Source organism: Dysidea avara, chromosome 5 (genome assembly GCF_963678975.1).
Source record: "Dysidea avara chromosome 5, odDysAvar1.4, whole genome shotgun sequence".
In the NCBI taxonomy this organism is placed as follows: Eukaryota; Metazoa; Porifera; class Demospongiae; order Dictyoceratida; family Dysideidae; genus Dysidea; species Dysidea avara.
Window position 1 is genome coordinate 41469245 of NC_089276.1, and position 15237 is coordinate 41484481.

Here is a 15237-nt window from a genome sequence, read left to right on the forward strand (position 1 = left end):
AACAACACATTGAGTCTGCTCACTGTCGAAAGCAACAAAAGCCTGAATATTTGCAGCTGCTTGCAGAGTTGGACTGTTTGAATATTGCTAATCATTACAGTACTGTGGAAGTTAGCGTCTTGGGTCACTACCTTCCTGATTCAGTCAATGCACTTAAAGATGTAGTTTTTTTCATGGATTAAGATTTATTGTTTTCAAAAGCCAGTGTTAGAGCTGTTTTGAATGAAATAGCTGGGGCATCAATTTCTGCATCTCAGAGGACATTTTTTGGGAGGAACTGTAAAGAATGGACTATTGACCCAGACTGATTAAACTAGATTTTGTAGTTACCTTATAGGGCTTTTTCTTGTTGTATGTATGTATGTACGTATGCATGTAGTTACACTTTTCTTTCCTTGCCATGCCCACAACTGACTACTGAGTAGATCAGATCTGTGGTCACATGTTAGTCTGAGGATTCACATACTTGTCTCTTTTTTGTTGTACACATTCATCATAATCATGATGGTCTTCTCTCTTATAACTGAGCTTTGTAATAACATTTTGAGCTTCTGTTTTCTATTATAAATACCTTAATAAATGGACCACATGCAGTGTAACCTTACGTGTAACACCCTCTGAATAAAGGTCACCTCCATAGAAAGCCACTAAATAGTTGCATGCATTTAGGATCTTGCGGATGACAAAACAGCATACACATGGTGAAGTACAACCACTCTGTACCAGTCATCTCCACTCAAAAATGCAATCTGCATGCAAAGCAAGGAGTTGTACTGTTGATTTATAGTTGCTTATATGATTCTTTTTCTCTTTAATGTACAGCTCCTTGACAGCTACCAAAATGGTGCATCAAAGAGATGAGCTATTTGTGGTGCAAATTTGCTGACATTTAGCATAGTAATATTGAAAACTACATGGACAAAAATGCTCACCTTGATGTAACTAACATGTGCTGGATTGTTTCTTGCAAAGAGAACATACCTTTGTGGTGGCTATATTCACAGCAAAAATATACATATTTGCAATTATACAATCAACATTGCATATGTATCAAATACAGTAAACTATATACCATTAAGGTATAAGCTAGCTCACATATGTTGCAAATGCATGTGAGATCAAAGGTCATATTTACTTAAGCTCATACATGTAGCACATAGCTGTTTACATTTTTATCACATTTACTGCATATGTAAACAACAGCACATTTAATGTTCACTTATATTTCATTAATACTCAAATATAGATTAAATTTTAATGAAACATGAAACAAACATATTGCAAACTTGTGTTGCATATAAAAGATATTAAATGTACAACAGTTAGACTTGTTTCATAGAAACATTTTTTTCTTCATAGGATTGACTGCTATTACAACTTTGCCATTCATTGACAAAGTGCAAATTACACAGACTTCAATTATTCTCTCAAGTGGAATGAAAGAAGCTGGGCCTAGTGGTGTGAACATATCAGAGCAAATCTCTACTGGCTTCATAAAAGAATGTCAACAACTGTACTCTTGAAACCATCTTACAAATGCCATTTTCATCTCAACATGATTATCAATATCATTTCCTACTTGCAATCTCTGGCTATAAAAGTATTCTACACGGCCAGCTGACACTACTGTTGAGTCATCAGTAATCTGTCCATTTTCTCCAGCCCAGTTTGCTAGAATACAACATGATATCTTTGCTGAATATTCTGAGCTTTTAAGGTACTGAGACCACCATCTTGCAGTCCTATACTTACAACAAAGTTGCGGTATTTCTAAAATATTAACATCGGGAACAATAGCACTGTAGCACACTCTTAGGTAAGGCACTGCAGCATCATCCTATCTATACAGGACAAACGGGGAAAGGAGTGCAACATTCCCATTTCCTTGGAAGGAAGAAAGATTTGTGAAACTGCCGGCTAAAAATTTAGTTTCTCCAAATAAAGTATCTGCAGCTGATCCACCACTAGTAGCTCCTGTTAACTTTTCAAAAATTGGAAAATGTTCTGATCCTATGGTACTTGAGTTGGCTAATGACCGGATTTGCACCATTTCTATAAATCTTCTCATCGATTGGATTTCGATTGAAAGCTGATTTGTGTGATATTTTCCGAGAATACCATTATACCTTTCAAAGCTAAAAAGCCAAAAACCATAACATGGCCCATAATCTTTAAAGATTTCTTGAAGATGTAAATGTAGATGTGTATTAATTGACGAGAAGGATGGACCATAAAAAGATTCTACTTCAACAAAAAATGACTTCATCATCTCATCAGCTCTATTTATATCAGATAGAGTTAGTATGGATGAACAATAAATATTACAAGCTGACGCATACTGCTCCCAGCAATCAAAGTCATCTGGTGGAAGATAATTGTGTAAAGCAATTGGAGAAAAAAGAAGAGTCCAATTTTTCCACTCATCAGCAGTTAATTTTGCAAAATTTAGATGAAATTTTGTGTGGAATTCGGCCAATACCACTGGGAACACAGCAGCTATGTACAATATCTTGAATTTCTTCAAGTGCTGTTTTATTCAATAGCTTGACCCATTGTTTTGTAAACAAACGCTTAAGGGTTCCAAGTAAAATATTGTGCATAGGGTCTATGATAGCTTGTCTTACACAATCATAATAATGGTATGTGCATCAATTCTGTGAATCTGCTTCCGGTTTCAGTTTCAGTCTCAGTACGTTCAGTAGGGGTGACTGCAGAACGTGCTCGTAGTGCAGCTGATTTGTGTTGATCATGTGTTCTCAAACTTCCTACATCTACTCCTGAAAAGTCCACACGTTTAAGAGATTCATTGTATGGAAAGCGCTTATTGCACTTCCAGCAAGCATGCTTAGAAGAATTCCCTAAGAATCCTCCAAGCTTTGCAGTAGCTGGTATGTCACATACGGTTGCTAACAGAGCTGCATTTATACATACTGTTCTACCCTTGTGCAGCATGCTAAACCCATCAGACCATAATGAATTTAGTTCCTTCACAAGTGGTCTCAAATAAGAATTCATTTCACTTAAGCTAGGTTCTTTTGGTCCAGGTATAACTCCCGCTATCAATACATTCTCTGGTTTGAATCTTATAGCACATGGAAGGTTTAAGATGACCAGGTAGAGTACACCAACACTATAAGTACTAAGATCGTAAAGCTAAAACCAATCACAGTTTAGCATTAAACCAAGGTTGCATGGCTCAGAAAGAAAAGGTTTACCTTTGAAATTCATGAATTGCTTCCAAATTTTGCCATCGTAAATGTCAGCTAGACAGTTTTCTGGAATCACACGATTTCTCCAATGTTCACATTTATCTAAAAGATCCTGCTGGCTTAGAGCACATGCTATGCTTTTAGAAAGTGGATAATAGCAATATGATTTGTATGGGTAGTATGTTTTATCTGTTATTGTGACCACCTCTTTCAAAAGACCATGCCCACAAGGTTTTCTATATGAAGCAATAGGATGCTGTCGAAATGCACTGTAATTACATGTTTTAGGAGTTTTTCGACCACTACTATCAGTTTGTAAGCATTCTTCAAATGTATACAGTGAACAACAACTGGGACAGATCACATACTTTTCAAATTGGTCTTTGGAAAGGTTAAGCTTCTTTTTTAGCATATGAAGTGAAGTTGGAAAAACAGCAAGCAAAGCAGCAGTATTTGGAGAAGCAGAAGACAGCAATGAAAACAAATTTTATCAAATGATTTAGTGCTGTAGCAGATATTCCATAGAAAGTTGCCCACAGGAACAAGAATGTTGAAAATGTTGTAACGACGCTAGTACTGAACTCAGGCATATCTAAGTCTGAGCAAACATCTTGATTAAAATCCCTGAGAATTTCTTCACTATTCACATCCCAGTGCTCTTTAGTTACATCATAATTAAACTCTGAGTCTGACTCGTCTTGCTCAGTATTGCTTAAACAGTCATCGTCACCTTCCTGGTCCAAGCTATTCTCTGGAGGATTCCAGTCTAAAAATGTTAGAACAACATGTAAGCCATTATTATAAGTTATATTTGGGGGAGTTATAGTGCAGAATTTTTATAATGTATTCATGATCTTACTTATATGGTGTAATTACTTTTCAAATACTTTCATCTCTTAGAAACCAACTCATAAGGTTTCCTCTTGTACAATGTAAATGTGGCAACTAGCTTTATCATGCTTTGCTTCCATCTGAACCAGGACAGCAAAAAATATTGAAAGCTGGGATATGCATATGGTTACATGCATATGGTTACATGCATGCAGTATACGTAGCTATAGATCTTGATTGCAGTTCCACAGTTATACAAGACTGTAGGTTTTCTATTTACATACCATGCTCACAAGGCCTGGTATTGGTATATCACCAAGTCTTATGCCAACACAAGATTTTGACACCCTAAACAAACTGTCTAGCATGCACGTGAGATTACATAATAGTGGTAGCTATGGTGTAGCGGGTAGCTAACTCATTGTACACAAGAACATAGAAAACACACCTGCACAGTGTAAAGCATCGGATATAATTCTGTCGTCCTTTATATCCAATGAAGGATCTTCTATTGCCTAGGTTTTCTCTTCAGCAGTGCGCTGCACCCATTGCCTATTCTTCTCGTCATAAAACTGTTCCTTGTGTTTTTTGTAGACAGGAATATGTAAAATTTTGGCAACAATGCTGGCAATATCTAACTCGTTTCTTAAGAGGTTCCATTCAGTAGTTCTCGCGCACATGTAGTTGCAAGTCACGTGAACCCGCATAGTAGCTATATTCTTTGTACCCGAAGAATATACTATCTATGAATATAGCTATATTTTGGCGGGATGGCAAGAAGAGTTTCGAGAAGAACGCCGATTTGCTCTTTTGCAACACCTACCAGAGAGCGTAGCGCTGACCACAGCCGACTCAGGGAAGGTAGCGCAAGTCAAAGGGACTTACTTCATGATATTTTGGGACCAGATACTTCCAGATCAGTTGTTTCGTCCGGTCGATCTCCAAGCATACCCAGCTCACAGGGTACCGTGACGTCTCTTGGGGACAGAACTTTGACAGGGACACTTGTAAACGCGAGTGACAATACCTTGAGCAACCCAGGGAGTGAAACGAGGAGTGAAAGCCGAATATCCGGCGTGGGAAGTATTGGAACAAGGTATTCAACTAATGCGTACGTTTTAGGTTCATGTTTTATCATTTCAGTGATGTGTCTACAAGAGCAACAGAGAAAATTGGCTGCTTCCTCTTCTCGCATTGAGGATATGCTCAAAACACTAACATCTACTGAACGTCACACTTCTCCACGAGATGCTGTATCACGAGAACTCAGTGTAAGCTCTATCTAGCTACATGTGCTCTTTGGAAATATTAGCTCTGGTATTACAGGCTCTAGTGAGAGATTCTTACCACAAATTGACAGATGAACAAGATGTGGAATGGAACTATTTAGCTAAGTATATTAAAGTTATTGGCTAATAATGCTGTTTTCAGTGAAATTGCTTCACAGGTTTGATGATACATCTAACAAGGATTTTAATGCCTTGCTGATACGGAGTGTTCTTGACTTCTTGCAGTGGTTGGCACTCTGGATGAAAACATTCGATCAGATTTTACCACTATTAAAAGTAGGTGCCATTTACATGGTCCATTTCTGTGACTTCATCTTTGTGTACTGATATAGAGGCTGCTAGAACTTACTTTAAAACCCAAAAAGGTGCTTATCAACGGAAACAAGCTGGAAAGGATAATGCAACAGCTACATCAGCACGTCGTAGACAAAGGAAACACAATGTATGTCAGTTTAATTTAATGCAATACTGAGGTAACCTGTATTTACAGAAAGCTCATGGTCGCCTAAGAGCATTAAACTTGTCGAACACTTTAACTACTGAAGAGAAGGATAAAATACGGCCCCTGTTAAAAGCAGAGTACATGTCTTCCGATGAGTCTGATGCTGAAATGGAGTGACGAGAGGATGAAGTTGATAGCAGTGACGATGATTCAGTGAACAACAACCACCAGGAAGAACAGCAGCGAAGAAAGAAACTTATTCATCATAAACTGACATGGAGATCCCGTGAGCTGCAGCTTACTTTTGAGAGCCTGGATAGAAAGTTAGCCAGGCGACGTACTGATAAAGCTAAAGCGATGTGTCTTGATGTCACCTTTTTGATGTCACCTTTGGGTGTGATTCAAGTAGGCCTGCCCCAGAATTCAAGTAGGCCTGCCCCAGAGAACTGTCCAGAGTGGGCAATTGGACTATTCTCTTAACACTAATATTTCAGCTGTCTTTGTTGTAATATTGATTTAGCTGTTTCTATTTTATAAAAATAATTATTATCTTTCAAACATGTAAATTAGATAATTAACTAATAATTATTGCTTTAAATTTTTTACCATTAACCTACCATCACAGCCATTTCTTGGCCACCACCTTGGATTTCACATATTTTTTCACCATAGCCTTTCTGAGGGCCACACTCTTTTTTACAGCTTGGCTGTTTTGGATTAGATATTTATTATGTTATATTATATATATATATATATATGTTTGCCATATTATTACCTGTGAGCCTATCAAGGAAATATATGGAGCTGTACATTCAAAATTGCCACACTTTTCCTCTTATGTAATATTATCACATATTACAAGGCACATTAGTTATGATGACTGTATGGCAAGTATTATAAATGCATCTGCCTTTACATACTGGTATGTGTGTTCTGCAGGATGATAGACAAAAGCAAAAATTGAATGATATTATTTCAAAATTGATGGCAGAAAGAGACATGGTGTTATTGCATGTTTGATATTAGTGGAGACAGTTTTAGTTGTTAAAGAGCACAAGAAAACTTTGAGAATGCTGTTGTATTCAGAGCAAGAGTTGCTGTACAAGCTTCCGCTTCACTTATTTCAGCTGATGATGTTGTTAATGATATAACTAGAATCTTCACCATCAATAACAATTGCCTCCATGACTCTAATGTAGATCCTAACTGTCCAACAATGCTTGATTCATTCAACTCAGATGATTGTGTTATTGTCACAGAACAACCAACACCATCTCCTAGTCCACCCACCAGCTCTTCATTCAGTAGCTCCTCATCCACCGGCATAACAGTTGGGGTAACAATTCCAGTAGTGATTATTACAATACTATTAATCATCATAGGGGTGGTGATTGTGGTTATGAAATATTACAAGCAAAATGATAGTTACAAGCAAGGCCAACAATTGTTAATTCCTTGTTTCCCATCCTAGTGAGACAAAAATATCATGCGGGCGGGTAGCTATCATTTATTATATTGTTAAAATCTTATATTTAATATCAACAATATTAAAGGGAGCCCATTAACTCTAAATTGATTTTTTTCTCTCAGAATCAGGAGAGCTAGATTCAAGGTTAGTTGTGATTTTACTAAGATATTCAAGCCTCTAGAAGGTTATAGATTTGAAGTTGTAGTGTTTCCTGAGTCGACAGGCTAAAGGCATTTACATATAGAGCTGCTGGGTTTGCCATGCTTGAGGTAACACGTGCTAGCTAGTACTGTACTTACTAGCCTGACTCTGTACCATCAACTTCAACAGTACGAATTTTCCAAATGTTTCACACGTTCAAGAATGGGACTCATATTGATGCGCATCTCAAGTTTACCAATGGCTAGCTACTTGAAGAGATTCACTGGTAGTATTAGGCCGGATGCCATGCACTAAACAACATCAGAGTCCACCTACCCAATAACCTAGCTAGTCTTCATCCCGTTGATACGACCACACAACTGAACTCCCTGCCAGTATTAGTATTTAGGTTACATGACTATCAAATGCAATAATAAATTTGCATGTGGCTTATGCGGGCGGGTGACAGGAAACAAGGAATCTACAATTAATTAATTAATTTTATTACTGTGCAGGCCTCCCAGGGGAGCATGTATGCACAAAGTAATTACATTACAAAAATTAATAACTACCTGTGACTACTGTTATTCCTTGTTTGAAGTGATTGAGGTCTGAAACAATTACAACATCATCTGGTAAAGAGTTTCACAGCTTGACTGTTTGGAAGAAAAGAGTTTGAGTAGGCATTAGTTCTTACTGGCAACAGTAAGAATCTTTTTGAGTGTCCGCAGGTACAGGGAGTAAAGAGTCAGCGTTAGTGTCTATAATGTGATAAATAATTTTGAATAGCTATTGCCTATCAGCAAGAGGACTCCAGCCAAGATTAGTAAGCATATACGAAACTCTTGCATGTTGGATATACTGTTATAAGTGGTGACTCCGGAATTCCGTAACTTTTACATAAAATTTTCTCTATGAATCTTCCATTGGAACGTTGGCACAATCAATTCGCTGCTGTACAAGAGATTGATCAAACAATTGGATCATTTCTAGGGTTTCTGGGGCAAGGAATACGATGGTGCAGTTAGTTTTCTGCTACAAATATGTTTGTGTGGAGTTTTGTGCCAATTATAAGATTATTTTGCAATCACTACAAAAAAATACACATTTATACCTGCTGTGCATGTGGTGCAAATATATCCTGTACATGATATGCACTTATATTTTTCTTGTGTTTACACTTTAGGGTATTTGGAATTTAAATCATATTTGATCTTGGCTGTAGCTGATTGCACCTATAATTTGTGACATATTCAATCACGTGCAAATGTGTACCACTAATATATTTAACACTGCTTGCATATGTTGCTAAAGTATAATGAATATAGAGTTATGTGGCATGTAAATTGCATTAATAACAACAATTCAGGTGAATTTGGTGCCACTTGGTCTTGGCACAAAATTCACCTGAATTGTCGTCACCTTGGATTTCACTGGAAACAGCTTGGTTGCCATAGCCATAAATCTTGGTTGCACAGACATGTAGTCTAGCTCCACCTACCTATGTGGTTTTACAACCAAGAATACTTTGTGGCTCACCACTGAAGCCTAAATACTAGTGCTAAGTACTGGGTCAACAATGAATTAATCTACGCTACAATAATAGTCTCTATCACACACCAGTACAGGTTCTTCGTAAGTATTCTAATAAAAATTAGTGCACCAGCGACCTTAGTGACTTGTAAGGAAGAAGAATACCAGCAGCTGTAGCTCGATAATGATGTTTCCAGTATTACAATTATTGTTTAAAAGCTGTTTCCAGCTCAGTGTGTGTTCAGTCTGCAAGTCCAGTCTGTAAGTCCGTGAAATACATTATGCCTATAGGTGTCAAGTAACTTAGCTGTAAACAACAAACACTAATTTGCAGGGTACAAGATGAACTAAATGTTCCACCTGTTAGTCAGGTTCACTATGTACTTTTGTTCAAAGTTTATGGGGATTAGCAAACCTATACATTTTTGGAAAGCTTAGAGTATGAGAAATCTGAAAATCAATGTTTACATTTGCACAGATTTCTGCAAGGTTAGCATTTTTAAAATTTCAAAACGGTAGCTAATAAAGTACAAATTCCTGGTATATCAAGTTTAATTTAACATAAAAGTTCATTACTGAACTTAATGGATTCTCTGGTGACATTTTTTCACATCCCTATTCATTAGAGGTGATATTTAATCATGAATAATTATAAACAGAATAGAATAGCATCCATTATGGTGCAATAACTCAGGAATAATTTTTAGCAAAAGGAATTGAGGAATATTCCAGATTAAATAGATGAGGTCTGTGTATCAGCCTTGAAACCAGGTCGGGTCAACCGGTCACATTTTCTCCGGGTCATCCGGAGAAAATTTACCTGTAGAGAGTTCAGCTAGAAACAAGTCACCCTGTAGAGAGATCAGCTAGAAACAAGTCACCCTGTAGAGAGTTCAGCTAGAAGAAGCCACATTGTAGAGAGTTCAGCTACAAAGAAACTACCATGTAGAGAGTTCAGCTGCAAACAAACACCCTGTAGAGAACTCAGCTACAAACAAATCGCCCTGTAGATAGATCAGCTAAAAGAAGTTACCTTGTAGGGAGTTCAGCTGCAAACAAATCACCCTAGTCATCATGTAGAGAGTTCAGCTGCAAACAAATCATCCTGTAGAGAGTTCAGCTATGAAAAGATCGCCCTGTAGAGAGTTCAGCTAGAATAAGTCACCTTTTAGAGAGTTTAGTTACAAAGCTACCACCATGTAGAGAGTTCAGCTGCAAAAAAAATCAATCACTCTGTAGAGAGTTCAGCTAGAAAAAGTCACCTTGTAGAGAGTTCAGCTGCAAATAAATCACCCTGTAGAGAATTCAGCTACAAACAAATCACCCTGTAGAAAGATTAGCTAGAAGAAGTTACCTTGTAGAGAGTTCAGCTACAAAGAAACCAGAGTTCAGCTGCAAACAAATCACCTGTAGAGAGATCAGCTAGAAACAAGTCACCCTGTAGAGAGTTCAGCTAGAAGAAGTCACATTGTAGAGAGTTCAGTTACAATGAAACTCCCATGTAGAGAGTTCAGCTGCAAACAAATCACCCTGTAGAGAACTCAGCTACAAACAAATATGCCCTGTAAAAAGATCAGCTAGAAGAAGTTACCTTGTAGAGAATTCAGCTACAACAAAACCATCATGTAGAGAGTTCAGCTACAAACAAATCACCTGTAGAGAGTTCAGCTAGAAACAAGTCACCCTGTAGAGAGATCAGCTAGAAAACAAGTCACCTTGTAGAGAGTTCAGCTAGAAGAAGTCACATTGTAGAGAATTCAGCTACAAAGAAACTACCATGTAGAGAGTTCAGCTGCAAACAAATCACCCTGTAGAAAGTTCAGCTATGAACAGATCACCCTGCAGAGAGATCAGCTAGAAACAAGTCACCCTGTAGAGAGTTCAGCTAGAAGAAATTACCTTGTAGAGAGTTCAGCTACAAAGAAACCACCATGTAGAGAGTTCAGCTGCAAACAAATCACCCAGTAGAAAGTTCAGCTATGAACAGATCACCCTGTTGAGAGTTCAGTTAGAAACAAGTCATCCTGTAGAGAGATCACCTAGAAGTATCACCTTGTAGAGAGTTCAGCTACAAACAAATCACCTGTAGAGAGTTCAGCTACTAACAAATCACCCTCTAGAGAGATCAGCTAGAAGAAGTTACCTTGTAGGGATTTCAGCTACAAACAAATCACCTTGTAGAGAGTTCAACTACAAAGAAATCATCATGTAGAGAGTTCAGCTGCAAACAAATCATCCTGTAGAGAGTTCAGCTATGAAAAGATCACCCTGTAGAGACTTCAGCTAGAAGAAGTCACTTTTTAGAGAGTTCAGCTACAAAGCAACCACCATGTAGAGAGTTCAGCTGCAAACACATCACCCTGTAGAGAATTCAGCTACAAACAAATCGCCCTGTAGAGAGACCAGCTAGAAACAAGTCACCCTGTAGACAGATCAGCTAGAAGAAGTTACCTTATAGAGAGTTCAGCTGCAAACAAATCACCCTGTAGAGAATTCAACTACAAACAGATAACCCTGCAGAGAGTTCAGCTAGAGTCGAGTCACCCTGTAGAGAGAATCCTGTAAAGAGTTCATCTACATACAAGCAGATCACCCTGTAGAGAGTTCAGCTACATTTCAAGTCACCCAGTAGAGAGATCAGCTGCAAATTATCCTGTGGGGATTAATTGACATGTAATAAATATATGCTCTCTTTTTATATTATGAACTCTTGATATATGCATTATATATATAATTTGTACATTTACTGATAAAATCAGAATGAGTTAAAGTATTTATAAAATCTGCTTCATCTTTTTCTTTTTCCTGTGGTAAAGAAAAATATATAGGTTAAAAAGCCCCAAAGCTGGCCATAGGCTGGCTTTGGGGTATACAAATACAAAAAGAAGTGAAATCTAATCAAAAACAGCCAAGCTGTAAAAAAAGGAGTGCGGCCCTTAAAAAGGCTATGGTGAAAAAAGATGTGAAATCCAAGGTGGCGGCCAAGAAATGGCTGTGATGGTAGGTTAATGGTAAAAATTTTAATAACGACAATTCAGGTGAATTTTGTGCCAATTGTCCAAGCGGCACCAAATTCACCTGAATTGTCATTATTAAATTTTTTACCATTAACCTACCATCACAGCCATTTCTTGGCCACCACCTTGGATTTCACATCTTTTTTCACCATAGCCTTTTCAAGGGCCGCACTCCTTTTTTTACAGCTTGGCTGTTTTTGATTAGATACATTTAACATTAAAAACAAAACAAACAAACAAACAAACAAAAAACATTTAAACATTGATTCGAATAATTAAACCACCCCATTGCCAATAAGTTTCACAAGAGGTCACAATTGCAAAGTATTCAAGCATAGATAAAAGCTCCTTATCAGATCCAAATTCTTGAACAATCGCATTATCAATCAATGGAACAGTTTACCCCAGCTGTTCAGTCATCCAGTGAGCTTAAGAACAGACTTGATTGGTCTTGAACAGAATCTGGATATGGACACAATGAAAGGCCAAAGGCCTATTAATTTATGATTCATAAATTACATATTAATAATTGTCTGGCAGGGGTTGCTTAGTATCTGTTGCTAACTTAAATGGCATAGCAATGGTTGCTAAGTGTGATTAGTTTTCGTAGTGGTTATTTTTTGAATTTCTGCTGCTTAGTAACAGTTGCTAGACTACTCTATAATAGGTGACCCAATTTTTGAAAACCTATATACACATGCAAAAGTTGTATAATAGGAAAACTCATTTCACATTTTAACTATTAAGCTTCTTGCTGTGAAGTTTCACACCCAAAGCTTCTATGTGCTGGATGACCCTATCAAGCTGTGTAGTAATTTTCATATACGTGGGACACCACTTAGCTTGCAAAATTCATCAGGGTGATTGTTCAGGTGATGGAATGGTTAAAACATAGTCTTTAGATAATGATAGATGACATTTAATTGAAGAACACTTGATTGAACTATCACAAATTGGCTGTATCTCTGGAATGCTTCAAAATATCAAGCTAAAATTTTAACCCAAGATAGAGAAACACCCAATGCTTCATTGTAGCTACAAAAGACAAATGTGCAGAAAGGGATGGTTTCCAAAATTGGAGGTGGGGGGGGGGGGGGGGGGGGATGATTGGTTGTAGTAATTGTGTTCTTGTATTGCTGAACAGGAAAAAATAGTGCTGGCCTTCACCTTACACTATTTATTTACCCCTTCCTGTTTACAATAATACATGTACAAAATTACTATAAGATGTGTTTATGTGTAAGGCATCTTTCACTATGGTACCACTAGTAAAATCGGATGTATCACAATAATAATACTTTCAACAGCACCTCGAACTATCATTTGGAAATGTATCAAGTGATTAACTATACAATTATTATTACACTTTTTTTGTCAAGGTCCCACCATTGAAAAAATATGATTGTCTAAAATAGTACAATAGAAGCACATGCAACATGTCCACTTGATGGATTACACATTAAGATGACAAACAATGATGATGATGAAAAAATTGACAAATTTATTAAGGACGGATTTGGGGGAGGTACATGGGGTACTGAAGCACCACCCCTCCAAAATTTCATACAAGTTTTAGCAGTCTTAAGTCTTACTCCTAAATAATTATAATTTTGAGTCTCTATTGTTTTAATACTTATATAGGTGAGATTTAGCCATTTCCCTTGCTCTTTTCACTTTTTCACTTGCATGGGTAATATTCAATTATACTTGTATTACAGCTTCTAGCAGCTTCCCAGCTTGCACATGAAATATACTCTAATACAACATCCATAATCAAAACTATTGTACAAGACCAGTGTGTAAGCTGAAGATAAACCTAGCTCTTCTTCTTGACCTGTACACTGCTATCTCACCATTGTGCCAAACATTGTGCCATTACAATTTTGCTTAAAAATATTTTTTTATCTACGCAATCTTTCATTCTGAAAACATGCAACTTCATAATTTCATTTGCAACTACAAGCTTGATGCTTGCCATAGGATAAATTGTTTCCTATTGCAAGTGGTTATAGTGAAATTATAAGCATCTTTTAATCAATATAGCTCCATGTGATTGCCATATCTCCCTGTTTTAACATATTGCTGAAACACAAACAAAATGTTACCACTGACCAGATTGTAGAATGTGTTGCATTCAATCTAATCATACAGTGTAGCTACTTTTTATTCTCTTCGACAGTCCATTATTATACAATGCCTCATAATCCAACAACACAATAGTACTATACAGTGTATATAGTTCAATAAAAATTGATTCCAACTGAACTCCATCTTCTATAGAGTGCCGCCAAATTAAAAATCACCCTGTAGAAAGTTCAGCTAAGTTTCAAGCCACCCTGTAGAAAGTTGAGCTAGGTTACAAGTCACCCTGGAGAATATTCAGCTAAGTTTAAATCGCTTAGCAGAAAGTTCAGCTACATTAAAAATCACCCTGTAGAGTTACAAGTCGCCCTGTAAAACATTCAGCTACATTACAAGTCAGCATGTAGATAGTTTGGCTACAGCTACGCGAATATCATCCTGTAGAGATTTCAACTACATTGCAAGTCACTATGTGTAGAGTGTTTAGCTAGATTACAAGTGACTCACCTACAAAAGATTCACCATGTAGAGTTAAGCTACATTACAAGCCGTCCTGAAGAACTTTCAGTTATATACAAGTTGCCCTGTAATTATTAAACAAATATATGTTTAAATGTACATGTAGCTAAGCAATTAAGTTTCCTTCTCTCTGTCATAATCCTCATTACTGTAGTAAAGAAAAAAAGACACATTAAATGAAATACCCAAAGCCGGCCATAGGCCAGCTTTAGGTATTTCAGTCATCACAAAATGAAGTGATATCTAATCTAAAAGACAGGCAATTGCAAGCTGTAAAATAAAGGTGTGGCCCCAAAAATGCCAGGGTGAAAAAAGATGTGAAATCCAAGGCAGCCAAGAAATGGCTATGATGATAGGTTAATGGCATAAATTTTAATAACAATAATTAAGAGGAATTTGGTGCCAAATCCTAGTGAAGCAACACATACATATTTACCTGAATTGTCATTATTAAAATTTTGCTAGTAACTTACCATGGATTGGATTTCACATCTTTTTTCATCCTGGCCTTTTTTACAACATTGCTAGTGCTGTTTTTGGATTAGATATCTATTACTATTGTTCCAACACGACTCATTTTGCCACTTGTGGAGGAATACCTATATAATTCATTAGCAAAGGGTATGTAGTTTGGGACATCGAAGGAAGCGGAGGGATACGATACTGATGGTACTGCAGCTAGCTCTGATGGTGAAATGACAACCAT

General features: G+C 37.1%; 2 protein-coding genes across 4 annotated transcripts in view; one reads left to right on the forward strand and one right to left on the reverse strand.

The window, feature by feature from the left end:
* Positions 1 to 1241: 1241 nt before the first annotated feature.
* The window catches only part of LOC136255530 (uncharacterized), a 29462-nt gene continuing 15466 nt past the window's right edge, over positions 1242 to 15237 (reverse strand). Inside the window, exon 6 of the mRNA XM_066048322.1 lies at positions 1242 to 3975. Within this exon, the coding sequence (XP_065904394.1) occupies positions 3922 to 3975 (54 nt within the window). The 3' untranslated portion in view covers positions 1242 to 3921. The remainder of the gene's footprint in view (positions 3976 to 15237) is intronic.
* LOC136255529 (uncharacterized) lies at positions 4767 to 6728 on the forward strand. 3 transcript variants are annotated; one of them, XR_010700941.1, is made up of 6 exons: positions 4767 to 5311; positions 5367 to 5434; positions 5488 to 5605; positions 5662 to 5771; positions 5820 to 6094; positions 6711 to 6728. XR_010700941.1 is itself a non-coding variant. In XM_066048319.1 (6 exons), the coding sequence occupies exons 2-6, from the start codon at positions 5186 to 5188 to the stop codon at positions 5836 to 5838; spliced, it is 441 nt and encodes a 146-aa protein (XP_065904391.1). In that variant the 5' UTR covers positions 4767 to 5136; positions 5184 to 5185; the 3' UTR covers positions 5839 to 6329. The 3 variants fall into 3 exon arrangements, 2 of the variants coding, with proteins under 2 accessions (XP_065904391.1, XP_065904390.1); XM_066048319.1 differs by lacking the exon at positions 6711 to 6728 and having other exon boundaries at positions 4767 to 5136; positions 5184 to 5311; positions 5820 to 6329; XM_066048318.1 differs by lacking the exon at positions 6711 to 6728 and having other exon boundaries at positions 5820 to 6329.

Coding starts and splice junctions, on each gene's coding strand:
- LOC136255529 (XM_066048318.1), top strand. CDS start 4,811: ATGGCAAGAAGAGTTTCGAGAAGAACGCCGATTTGCTCTTTTGCAACA. Junction 5,435..5,487: donor GAATGGAACTATTTAGCTAA/GTATATTAAAGT, acceptor ATTGCTTCACAG/GTTTGATGATACATCTAACA. Junction 5,606..5,661: donor AGATTTTACCACTATTAAAA/GTAGGTGCCATT, acceptor GTACTGATATAG/AGGCTGCTAGAACTTACTTT.